General features: G+C 36.6%; 1 protein-coding gene across 1 annotated transcript in view; it reads left to right on the top strand.

The window, feature by feature from the left end:
* The window catches only part of EFCAB5 (EF-hand calcium binding domain 5), a 162,276-nt gene that overhangs the window by 36,329 nt on the left and 112,510 nt on the right, over positions 1–13,437 (top strand). Inside the window, exon 7 of the mRNA XM_082707006.1 lies at positions 5,052–5,613. Within this exon, the coding sequence (XP_082563132.1) occupies positions 5,052–5,613 (562 nt within the window). The remainder of the gene's footprint in view (positions 1–5,051; positions 5,614–13,437) is intronic.

The following is a 13,437-nucleotide window of genomic DNA, read 5'->3' as shown; positions in this document are numbered from 1 at the left end:
GTATCAAAACCCCTTAACATCTAGAAACAAATCTAACCAAAAATGAGCAAAGCCTCAATACTGAAATTGTAAAGCTTTGCCAAAAGAAATTAAAGATGTCCTAAACAAATAAAAAGATCTACCTGAGGACCAACAAAGATGGTGGAGGAGTAGGAGATCTTAGTTTCCTCTGGTCCCAGGAATTCATCTGGATAGCTATCAAATCATTCTGAACACCTGCAAACTCAACTGGAGATCTGAGAAAAGAATAAGTACAACTCTACAAATAGAAAAGTGACCACTGTCTGCAAAGTAGGAGGTGTGGAGATGTGAATTCAAGGTGATATTTGGAAAGATAAGCTGTGGGGGTACAGAGCCTCCATAAGCCAACAGTGGAGCGATATCGCAGCAGAGCACAAAATCAGAACTTTTAGAAGTCTGCTCTAAAGGCCTGAGAGGCACTCTGGTGGTGACGTGGGGCAGAATCCTGGGTGGGACAGTATGGTCTTGGGGGTCACAGAGTGAGTGGGGGTGCCTGAGTGAGACAGAGTTCTCAGGCATTGGAAAGGGGAAGCTGCCTGAAATCAGTGAGCCCAGGAGTGAGCTTTCAGTTTGGTGTTGGCATATACCATGAACCCCAGAATGATTGGGTGACTGCTCTGCCAGTAGGGGTCCAGCAAGCAACAGAAGTGCAGGGAGACACCCCCTTCCTCCCCTGGGAGGAGTGGCATGGGTGCACCATAGGAATTTGCAGGATTTGGAAACTCGAAATGGGGTCATATGCGTGAGATAGAAATGCTCAGTCACAGGCTGAATGAGCAGTGAGTGTGGACAGAGACCAGGGAGACAGAGTGATTGCTTTTTCTGAAGGAGCGCTGAGGAAGCGAGGCCCTGAGCTTTCTGCTCTAGAGCTGGAGATTGGGAGGCCACCGTTTTCATTCTCATCTTCTAAAGTGGTGCAGAAAATCTTCAATGAACAAAAGCCACACAGAGAAACCAAAGATGACTTAGCCTGGCCCCTGGCAAGAGGGGTGCAGTTCCACCCAGGCAAAGACACCTAGGAATCAATGCAAGAGGCCCCACCTCACATCACCAAAAACATCCAGAAAAGACCAAGTTTACTGATCATAGAGAACTACAAAACTCCAGTGCTAAGGCAAAATAGTATATAAATTCATGTTTTCCCCCCACAATCCTTTAGTCTTTCAATTTTAACTTTTTTCTCCCCCTTTTTAAAAAATTTTTTCTCCCCCTTTTCAACCAATTTCTTATTTTACCAACCCGTTTTTTAAAAATCTTTTTAAATTTTCATTTTTACAGTTACATTCTATCCTTTCATTGTTTAATTTTTGTACCTATATGTTTTTCTTTCTTTACAATTTGGGATGCAGTTTTTTCTAACAAACGGACCAAAATACACCCAGAATCTAGTGCATGACTGTTCTCTTCACTAGCCTGATCATATTCTCATTTTCTTCTCCTTCTCCTCCTCCTTATTTTTCCTTTGTTAAGCCTTTTTAAAATTTTCATCTTTACAGTTGCATTCACCCTTTCATTGTATTCAATTTTATTCTGTATATGTATGTTTTTCTTTCTTTACAATTTTGGAGTGTAGTTTCTTTTAACAAACAGACCAGAATACACTCAGGATATAGTATATTGTTCTGTTCTGTTCACATCTCTGTTTATATTCCTTGTTTTTTCCTTTTTTTTGGCCTCTTAACTTTAATTTTTAGTTACATTCTATCCTTTCATTGTATTTGATTTTATTTTTGTACATGTATAAGTTTTTCTTTCTTGACAATTTTGGAATCTGGTTTTCTAAGGGAAAAAAAGACCAAAATACACAAAGAATCCAGTGTATTGCTCTACTCTGCTCACACATCTCATTATATTCTCTTTTTTTCTTTTTAATTTTTTTTTCAGTTTCAAATCTCTTCTGATTTGTTTAGTGTATATTTCTCTGGGATCATTGTTGCCATTTTAGTATTTTGTTCTCTTGCTCATCTATTCTTCTCTGGACAAAATGACAAGATGGGAAAATTCACCTAAAAAAAAAAAAAAAAAGAACAAGAGGCAGTACAACTGCCAGGGACCTAATCAGTATGGACATAAGTAAAATATCAGAACTAGAGTTCAGAATAACAATTATTAAGATACTAGCGGGGCTTGAAAAAAACATAGAAGACTCTAGAGAATCCCTTTCTGGAGAAATAAAAGAACTAAAGTATAACCAAGTTGAAATTTAAAAGGCTATTAATGAGATGCAATAAAAATTGGAGGCTCTGACTATGAGGATAAATGAGGCAGAAGAGAGAATTAGTGATATAAGAGACCAAATTATGGAGAATAAAGAAGCTGGAGAAAAAAGAGAAAAACAACTATTGGATCACAAGGGGAGAACTCAAGAGATAAGTGATACCATAAGACAAAACAATATTAGAATAATTGGAATCCCAGAAGAAGATGAAAGGGGGGGGGGCAGAAAAGTATATTGGAGCAAATTATAGTGGAGAATTTCCCCAATTTGGGGAAGGAAACAGGCATCAAAATCCAGGAGGCACAGAGACCCCCACTCAAAATCAATAAAAATATATAATGGTTAAACTTATAAATCTATAAAACATATAGTAGTGAAACTTATAAATCTCAGTGACAAAGAGAAAATCCTAAAAGCAGCTCAGGACGAGAGGTCTGTAACATACAATGGTAGAAACAAATTGGCAGCAAACCTATCCACAGAGACCTGGCAGACCAGAAAGGACTGGCATGATATATTCAGAGGACTAAATGAGAAAAATATGCATCCAAGAATACTATATCCAGCTAGGCCATCATTGAAAATAGAAGAAGAGATAAAAAGCTTCCAGGACAAACAAAAACTAAAAGAATTTGCAAACACCAAACAAGCCCTACAGGAAATATTGAAAGGGATCCTCTAAGCAAAGAAAGAGCCTAAAAGTAACATACACCAGAAAGGTCACCTTACAGGTAACAGTAACAGTAACAGTCAGCTTACAGGCAATATAATGGCACTAAATTCATATTTTTCAATAGTTACCCTGAATGTAAATGGGCTAAATGCCCCAATCAAAAGACACAGGTATCAGAATGGATAAAAACAAAACAAAACAAACAAACAAACAAACAAGACCCATTGATACACTGTCTGCAAGAGACTAATTTTAGACCCGAAGACACCTCCAGATTCAAAGTGAGGGGATGGAAAAGAATTTACCATGCTAATGGACATCAAAAGAAAGCTGGGGTGGGAATCCTTATATGGGATAAATTAGATATTAAGCCAAAGACTATAATAAGAGATGAGGAAGGACACTATGTCATACCAAAAGGGTCTGTCCAACAAGGAGATCTAACAATTTAAAATATCTATACACCTAACATGGTAGCAGCCAATTATATAACCCAATTATTAACGAAATCAAAGAAACACATTGACAATAATACAATAATAGTAGGGTAAATATGATTAGGGGATGGAATATGATGGGATATGATTGTAAAGATGAAATTTTAAAAAGATTTTTAAAAAGGAACTGATAAGTTGGTTGAAAAAAAGAAAGAAAAAAAAAAGACGGAGAGAGAGAAAATGTGATCAGGGGGAGTAGAACAAAGCCATACAGTAGATTTAGGGTATATTTTGGTCTGTTAGAAGAAGCTGTATCCCAAAATTTTAAAGAAAGAAAAACTTATATATATACAAAAAATAAGGTTACAATGAAGGGATAGAAATATGACTATAAAAATGAAAATTAAAAAAGATTTTTTTTAAAGGTATTGATAAGATAAGATGTTGGTTAAAACAGGAAAGAGGAAAAATTCAAATTAAGTAGAAAAAGAAAAAAATAAAGAAAATTTTAAAAATTTATCTTTGAGGGACTCAAGAATCATGGGGAAAAAACCCATGAATTCTATGTACTGTATTCCCCTACCTCAGGAGTTCCACAGTTCTCATTGATCAGTAAACTTGGTCTTGGCTGGATTTTCTTGCTGATCTCCTGGGGGTGGGGTCTGTTGCAGGGATTCTCAAGTGTCTTTGCCCAAGGTGGAATTGCACCGCCCTTGTCAGGAGCCAAGCTAAGTAACCTGCTTGGGTTCGTGCTCAGGAGCTTTTGTTCCGTGAACATTTTCCGTATTGCTTTGGAGGACAGGAATGAAGATGGCAGCCTTCCAATCTCCTGCCCAGAGGAGCCGAGAGTTCAGGGCCCTACTCCTCAGCGCGCCCTCAGAGAAAAGCAGTCAATCCCTGCCATCTCCCTGGTCTCCAGCCACATTCTATGCTCACCCAGCCTGTGACCTAGCGTTTCTATCTCTGGTGCGCATGACGCCGTTTAGTCTCCAAACCCAGCAGATTCCTGCACTGCACGGCTGCTCCTGGAGGATGAAGAAAGTGACTCTCCAGATCTGCAACTTGTGGGGACCCTACTTAAAGAGTAATGGCCCAACTGTGCCTCAGATCACAGTTTATGGCAACCCTGAGCTGAGAGTTCACTCCTTGGCTCTGTCTCTGTAGCCGGCTTCCCCACTCCAATATCTGGGAGCTCTGCCACACTCTGGTATCCCTGCTCTTTCTGTGACCCTGAGGGACCTGAGACACACACTGTCCCCATGAGGGCTCCACCCCACACTTAGCCTCTGGAGCGATATCCGTTAGTGGCGCAGACTTTTAAAAGTTCTGATTTTATGCTCCATGGCTGTACTGCTTTCCGGGAGCTGGCCCCTCTCTCCATGGTCTCTCCTCCCATATATCGCCTCAGATTCCCTTCCCCACACATCCTACCTTCCAGAAAGTGGTCGCTTTTCTGTTCCTAGAATTGCTGCTCTTCTCTTCGATCTCCTGTTGAGTTTGTAGGTGTTCAGAAAGGTTTGATAACTTATCTAGCTGAATTCCTGGGACCCGACGGAATTTAGTTCTCCTACTCCTCCACCATCTTGCTCTGGCTGGGGGGGGGGGGGGGGGTGATGGGACTCTTTTTCCCAACAATATTCTAAAGTAACAGATTAAAATCTACTTCTAATATTTCTTACATTTTACTTTTTCTCTTCCTCAGGAATGCACCTGGAAGAGCAGACGGAAACTTCAGTGTGTTCAATAAAGGCCTCAAAGAATTTGGTGGTTAGAAAACCTGCAAAAGTGATTTTCAATTTAGATCCAGCCTCACTGAATTCAAAGCTAGAACAGCCATGGAAGAAAAAATGTCTTGAAAGATTGGAAGCAAAAGCCCGGGCAATGCAGCAGAAAATAATAGACAAGGATAATCTGAAGAAAGAACAAGAAAAAAAGGCTGAAAAAAAACTCCCCAGGGATAATTTGGCCAAAGAGTGGTTTAATGCTGACAACACGACACTGAACACTCGTGCATATTTGCTTGACAAACTTCTGCCTACCTTAGTTCCTGGAGTGGAAAAAATGTTAATGCAAGTGGAAAAGAAGCAGCTTTGGACAGAGGTTGATAATACAACCAGGTTTAATCCAATTAATCATTTGGGGGAATACTTAATGAGAAATAATCCTTATTACATCAAAGACTCAGGAATGTCTGGTTATCAAAGGATGATGAGAGATGTCACAGAAGACCTGAAGATTCATGTTCCCGACACTACTGGCAACAGGTAAACTTTTTAATATTTTCAGTTGATGATCTAGATTCTTACATTGAAAGCATGTAGAACAATTATATAATCATACAAATAGGGCTTAAATAATTAAATTATTTAATTGTAATTAATTTGTAATTATTATATTTATATTAATTTTAATTAATAATTAATTAATATTTGTATTAATTATAAATTTATAATTGAATTTAATTTATAATAAATTATTTAATTAAATAATTAAATAATTTTGTGATTTTTCAGAAAGTATTTATTGAGCTGTTGGTATGTGTGTTACCATTTATAAGGCACTATGAAGACTAATGAAGCATATTAAACAAGTTCCTTGAATTCATGGATTTAGTTACTCACTATGATCTAAGATATATATTTATTTGTTTATCTTCTGTCTCTCTGCACTGGAAAGTAAGCTATATAAGAGTAGGAACTTTTTAAAAATTTAACTTTTCAGATAGGCCATCTATTCACTTGGTTCAGAAGTCAAAATATATAGTTATACAATGAAAAGTTCCTCTCCCATTCATCCATCTACCCAGTACTTGACCGCTGCCATAAATAATGGCTATTCTTCATTTTCAGTGGATTCTTCCAGTTTCTTTATACATACAGAAGCAAATGCAAATATAGCTTCTAAATTTTCTTCCTTTTATATAAGACCATCTGACTGAGTTACAAATATTTTCTTCTGTTTTTTACTTGCTATTTACATCTTGTCATACAGAAGATATTTTATTTCTATGTGGTTGAATTTATTTACTTTCATTTTATGGTTTCTAGATTTCCAGTTACTGTTATTTTCAAGATAGCAAAATAATCCTTCCATTTTTTTCCTGGACTTTTTATTATTTGAATTCCCATTTTAAGTATTGATCCATTTGAAATTACATTATTCTAATGTAAGATGGAAAATATGAATCTAACTTTTTCTTTTCCAAATGGCTACATAGTGTTCCCAATGACAATTGCCAAATAGTCTATTTTGCCCCACTGTTTGAAACTTTATTACTAAATTCTTGTATATTTTGGAGTGTATGTCTGTATTTTTCTATTCTATCCCATTGACTATCTCCCTATTCATGCACCACAGTGCACTACTTTAATCACTGAGGCTTTTAAAGATACAGTCAGTCCCTGACTTACAATGATTCCACTGACTGATTTTTGGTTTTATGTTGGTGTGAAAGTGGTATGTGTTCAGTAGAAATCATACTCTGAATTTTGAATTTTGATCTTTTCCTGGACTAAAAAATGCAGTATGATGCTCTCTTGTGATGCAGGGCAGTGGCAGTGAGCTACAGCTGCTGGTCAGCCACCCGATCCATACACTTAAAGTGGCTCTGTACCATACAACCATTCTGTTTTTCACTTTCAGTACAGTATTAAATCAATTACATGAGATAGTTTACACTTTATAAAACAGGTACTTGTTAGATGATTTTGCTTACTGTAAACTAATTTAAGTGTTCTGAACACATTTTAAATGGGCTCAATACAACTATGATGTTGAGTGGGTTAGGTGTATTAAATGCATTTTCTACTTAGGATATTTTCCATTTATGATGGGTTTATTGGGACATACCCCTATCATAAGTTGAGGAAGCTCTGTATTTCAATAATTCTCTGTGCTGGTCCCCATTATTTACTCCTTTATTCTGATGTTACTGCTTTTTTTTTTTTTTAAGATTTTATTTATTTACTTGAGAGAGAGAGAGAGAGAGCATGCGCACAGAGGGAAAAGGTGAAGCAAACTCTCTACTGAGCAGGGAGCCCAATAGGGGACTAGATCCCAGGACCCCAAGATCATGACCTGAGCTGAAGGCAGATGCTTAACCGACGAAGCCACCTAGGGGCCCCATATTTTTGCTTTTTAATATAAATTTTAGGATTGAGTCATCTACTTGGAGGAAAAAAAGGAGAATAGCAAAACAAACCTTATAGGAATTTCATTGAAATTTGTTTACATTTATTTATTAACTTAGGGAAAATCAACATCTTTAATGACAAGTGTTTCTATCTGAGAACATATGTCTTTCCATTTGCTCCTCTTATTTTGTATCCATCATTGTTGTCATAAAGGCTTTTTTTCATTTAAGCTTGCATCTCTTGTTAGATGCATTACTAGTTACTTTATTATTTTTTGAAGATTTTATTTATTTATTTGACAGACAGATATCACAAATGGGCAGAGAAGCAGGCAGAGAGAGAGGAAGGGAAGCAGGGTCCCCCCTGAGCAGAGAGCCTGATGCAGGGCTTAATCCCAGGACTCTGAAAGCATGTCCTGAACCAAAGGCAGAGGCTTACCCGACCAAGCCACCCAAGCACCCCTACTTCATTATTGCTTATAGCCATTGTAAATGGGACTTTCTTTCATTACATTTTCTATCTATATGTAGTTTGAATACATGAAAACTATAAATTTCTGAAAATTTTTGTTCTCTGCTACCTTACTGAGTTCCATCATTAATAGAAAAAAATATTTTTTATTTTTATTAAAAGACTTATTTATTTATTTGAGAGAGAAAGAGAGAAAGTGTGCATATGATAGAGGTGGAGGAGAGGAAGAGGGTGAAAGTATTTGAAGCAGACTCCTCACTGAGTGTGGCACCAGACGCTGAGCTTGATCCCATGACCATGAGATCATGACCTGAGCCAAAACCAAGGATTGGATGCTTAACCAACTGAGGCACCCAGGTGCCCCTATTTATAGAAAAATTTTAGTTGATTATTTGGATTTTTCTAGAAAGGAAACCTTACCTGAAAATAATAGGCATTTTCCTTCTTTGTTTTCAATTTTTATGTTTGTAATATCTTCCTCTACCCTCGTTATATTGGCAATTACTTCAATGAATTTTAAATAATAATGATGATATGGACATCCTTGTCCTGTTTTGGACTTTAGTAGGGATGATTTTTGTATTATTGCCTCATCATGAGTAGTTTTTTAAAGCTATATAGTAATACCATAACTCTACTTCATTTGGATCTGAAAAAGATGTATTTTATTACATTAGAAAAAAATGTGCAGGGCACCTGCGTAGCTCGGTCAGTTAAGTGTCTGACTCTTCATTTGGCCCTGGAATAACTTGATCCTGAAAAATCTTTATAGAGAAAACATGATGAGGAACCCTCAACTGCACACACCACAATGGCAGAGAAAAGGATCACTGTTCTATTGGAGTTTTTTGGTTTCTCTATTATTTATTCTGTTCTAATCTTTTTTTTTTCCTTCCTTTTGCTGGGTTTGGGTTTTGATCTTCTTTTATAACCCCTTTAAAGAGTGATTTTTAAAAAAGATTTTATTTATTTATTTATTTATTTATTTATTTTTGAGAGAGAGAGTTTGTGTGTGCAAGTGGGGTGAGGAGCAAAGGGGGAAGGACAAGCAGACTCCATGCTGAGCATGGAACCCAGTGTGGGGCTGGATATCTGATACCCAGATATCCAGATATCTCAGATATCTCATGATATCCTGAGATCATGACCTGAGCTGAAATCAAGAGTCAGACACTTAACCCACTGAGCCAGTTTTTAAAGAACAAGAATGATTGTTAATTTTGTCAAATGCTTGTTTAACATCTGTTGAGATGATCATTTGGTTTTCACCTTAGACCTGTTGATAATGAATTTTATAATAGATTTCCTAATTTTGAGCTATGGAAATTGCTGGAATAACTCCCGCTTGATTGCTTTGTATTCGGTTACATTGAAATATGCTTCCTGCTAATAAACCAAAATAAATGTTTAATTCTTTCCTTTTAATTACAAGTTTTCAGAATATTATACATTGTATCTCTATGTCTCTATGTGTCTACTTATCTATCTATCTATCTATCTATCTATAGGTGCCTGGAGGAACAACAAATTAAAGATTTCTTGGGGGTTTCCTGGATGGTTCAATCAGTTAAGCATCTGCCTTTGGCTCAGGGTCCTGGAATGGAGCCCTGCTTTGGGTTGTCATCTTGGCAGGGAACCTGCTTCTTCCTCTCCCTCTGTCTGCTATTCTGCTTACTTGTGCTCTCTCTCTCTACCTGTCAAATAAATAAATAATATATTTAAATAAACAAACAAACAAAATTTTTTTTAAAAAAGATTTTTTTCAGGGGGATTGTTCCTTTTAAGTATCATTGTAGACACACTGATTTTAATATATATTCAAGGTATTTTAATCCATTATAGTTACTTTTTCTTTTTGATCCTCAACTTGACCCAACTTTGGCTCCTATGTTCTTCCAACCTTACTCCTTTAGTTTTTGAAAGCTTCTTGCAATTTTTAAAAAGGATTCTTAGCTACTTTTAAAGGAAATCACTCATCTGGGAGCTAGGAATGCTCATAAATATTGTATTAATATTGCTTCTAGGCTCTTTCAGGACTAACAAATATAATTTTTAAAAATAGGGGTGCCTGGATGGCCCAGTTGTTAAGTGTCTGCCTTCAGCTCAGGTCATGATCCCAGGATCCTAGGATGGAGCCTTGCATGGGGCTCCCTGCTCAGTGGGAATCCTGCTTCTCCCTCTCCCACTCCCCCTGCTTGTGTTCCCTGTCTCACTGTCTCACTGTCTCTCTCTCTGTCAAATAAGTAAATAAAATCTTAAAAAAATAAAAAATAAAAATATGAGCAAATATCTATAATTTCATATCAAACACAATATTTCAGGTTTTTTACCCAATTCCTTGATTTTATATTTCTATCTCTTTTTTTCCCCCTAAAAATCTTGGCTCCTAACAACATTGACAAAATTAGTTATCTTATCCTGGGGTGCCTGGGTGGCTCAGTGGGTTAAAATTAGTTGTCTTATCCTACAATTTACATAAAATAGCTTCAAAATAATAATACCAACAATCCCAATAAAAGAACTACTAGATTTATTTACAGATATTTTGTCCTGAAACATATTCTTCTAAGTATGTGTGTATGACAAATGAAACCATGCAACAACTAGGAGAAACCAGGGATTAATTTCTTTTATTACCAGAGAAAAGCCTTTCTTTAAAAAAGATTTTATTTATTTATTTGACACAGAGAGAGAGGTCACAAGTAGGTAGAGAGACAGGCGAGGGGGGGGGAGCAGGCTCCCCGCTGAGCAGAGAGCTGGATGCGGGGTTCCATCCCAGAACCCTGAGAACATGACCTGAGCTGAAGGCAGAGGCTTAATCCACTGAGCCACACAGGTACCCTGAGAAAACCTTTTAAACCATGACTAAAAATCATGAAATTATTGCTAAATTTGATTACATAAAAATTAAAGGGCTTTTGCCAGAGAAATTGAGTCTCAATCACTCAATTTTGTTGTTGTAGTACAAAAGTAGTTATACACAATATGTAAATGAATAAGCATGGCTGAGTTCTAATAAAACTTTATTTGTGAATACTAAAATGTGTCATAGATTTTCTACTATGCCACAAAATATTATTATTATTTTGATTTTTAAAAACCATTTTAAAATGTAGCAGCCAATCTTAGCTGTTGAGTAGTACAATATCAGGCAGCAGTCAGTTTGGGCCTTAAGCCCTAGTCTAGATAACATCTGGGTCTCTTCCAGATCTTAAAACAACAAAACAAAATAAAAATAAGACACTTTGAATGTCTGATTCTCTTCCTGAATCTTCATACTTTCCTTCTAATATCTTCTGGCATGAATACTTGTGCTAAAATTTATAAAAAAATGTAAAATTTTTTATGATTTCTTTCAGTGTTCCTCCTATAGGGTAAGTAACTAATCAGAAGTTTAGAATAACAATTCTTTTGAAATTAAGTACATATATACCACTAGAATAAAGCAAGAGATATGTACAGAACTCTTCCTTTGTTTTATTTTATGTATTTTATGTGTGGACATGGAATTTTAAATTTCCATTGGAACAGTCTTTCTCAGAGTGTGGTTGCCTATGAATGAAATCAGGATGACCTGGATGTTTGGTTAAAAATGCAGATTCCTAGCTTCTTCCTCAGATCTTCTCAATCAGAACCTTTAGGCATGCACTGAGAACAAGTTCCACAGGAGGTTATTATGCACCCTAAAAAAAGCTTCAAAACCAATTATTCAGAGAAGCCAAATTAAAGGAGTTTTAGTACTAATGAGAAGTTCCAACAGCAGCAGGGAGCAGTGTCATTAAATTTAATAAATAGCTTAAAGAACTTTTCTGTCCTCCATCTGTTCTTGCAGAGCAATAAATTAGATTTGTATTTAGACATAGTGCCATAAAAATACTTAAAATTTGGGAACTGATGTCAAGGCTGTATATCAATACATCGAGAAATGCTTCCTCCTATTAGGGATGTGTAAATCTCAATCAGCACATTAAAGTTGGCATTTATCAATAATTGTTATAAGAATAGTAACTGGCACACTAGGACTCTGGTCTAGGTATCATTTCCAACAAATGGCATGACATAAGAGGGTTAGTTTATTGCACTGATGCTTCTTGAATTGGGAGTTTGAATAGTTAGGGTCATTTGAAGCTTGATGAGATCACTAGTTTCTTTTTTTCTTTCTTTTATTTTAGTAATCTCTACACCTCAGGTGGGACTCAAACACACAACCCCGAAATCAAGAGTTACACGCTCTTGCAACTGAGCTGGCCAGGTGCCCCAGAGCCCTAGTTTCCACTGGAGCAATGCTGTTGTAGGAATTTCATGCAAGAGTTAAAGGAATCAAAGATGCTTTGTTTGCCTGGATGGTCAGGATTAGGGCTTGATCTCTTTCTGGCAAAAATTCAAGATCTGTGTATCAACATATGACAGTGTCAAGCACCTGCAGAATATTCAGAAATCCTGGGATACTTTTCAACAGTGCAATATCTATTGACCTAAAGTTCAGATACACAACAATCTTAGCTAAAATAGTCTTGCTTTTAAATTCTCTGAACTATATCATTGTGTCATCTTTAGTCCATTAGAGAGTTTTGAAGTCCATTTGTATTAGTAATGAGAGTTTTTCTTATTTATATCCAAGGAAAAAGATGAATAAATTTTTGTTTGGTTTGTCAAGACTTTATCCTCTTGTGATGATGTTAAAGTATCCCTTTGCCTCAACCTGGTCCAAAAATTTTTCATCTGACTACTTCCCTGGATAAAAAGGGATTTGTTTCTGTTTGGTGTCTAAGAACCATAGATAGGGAAGATACTCCTTACTGATTTGGGACAATTTTTATAGTGGTAGCTGCTTGTCTGAAAAATAAACTATCACTGTTGTTTGTAAGTTTTACATATGCAGTATACCTTTATTGCTTTTCATCGACATTTCTGAATGACAGATTAAGAATTAAAGTGGACTTTAATTTTTTTTTAATTTCTTTTCAGCATAACAGAATTCATTGTTTATGTACCACACCCAGTGTTCCGTGCAATATGTGCCCTCCATAATACCCACCACCTGGCTCCCCCAACTTCCCACCCCCGGCGCCTTCAAAACCCTCACATTGTTTTTCAGAGTTCATAGTCTCTCATGGTTCATCTCCCCTTCCAATTTCCCTCAACTCCCTTCTCTCCATCTCCCTATGTCCTCCATGTTATTTGTTATGCTCCACAAATAAGTGAAACCATATGATAATTGACTCTCTCTGCTTGACTTATTTCACTCAGCATAATCTCTTCCAGTCCCCTCCATGTGGATACAAAAGTTGGGTATTCATCCTTTCTGATGGAGGCATAATACTCCATAGTGTATATGGACCACATCTTCCTTATTCATTTGTCCATCAAAGCACGTCTTGGTTCTATCAGACACATGAAAAAATGCTCATCATTACTAGCCATCAGGGAGATTCAAATTAAAACCACATTGAGAGACCACCTTACACCAGTTAAAATGGCCAA

This window comes from Mustela nivalis (genome assembly GCF_964662115.1).
Source record: "Mustela nivalis genome assembly, chromosome: 17".
Lineage (NCBI taxonomy): Eukaryota > Metazoa > Chordata > Mammalia > Carnivora > Mustelidae > Mustela > Mustela nivalis.
Note: the sequence above shows the minus strand (reverse complement) of the source record. Positions and strands in the feature narration are given on the sequence as shown.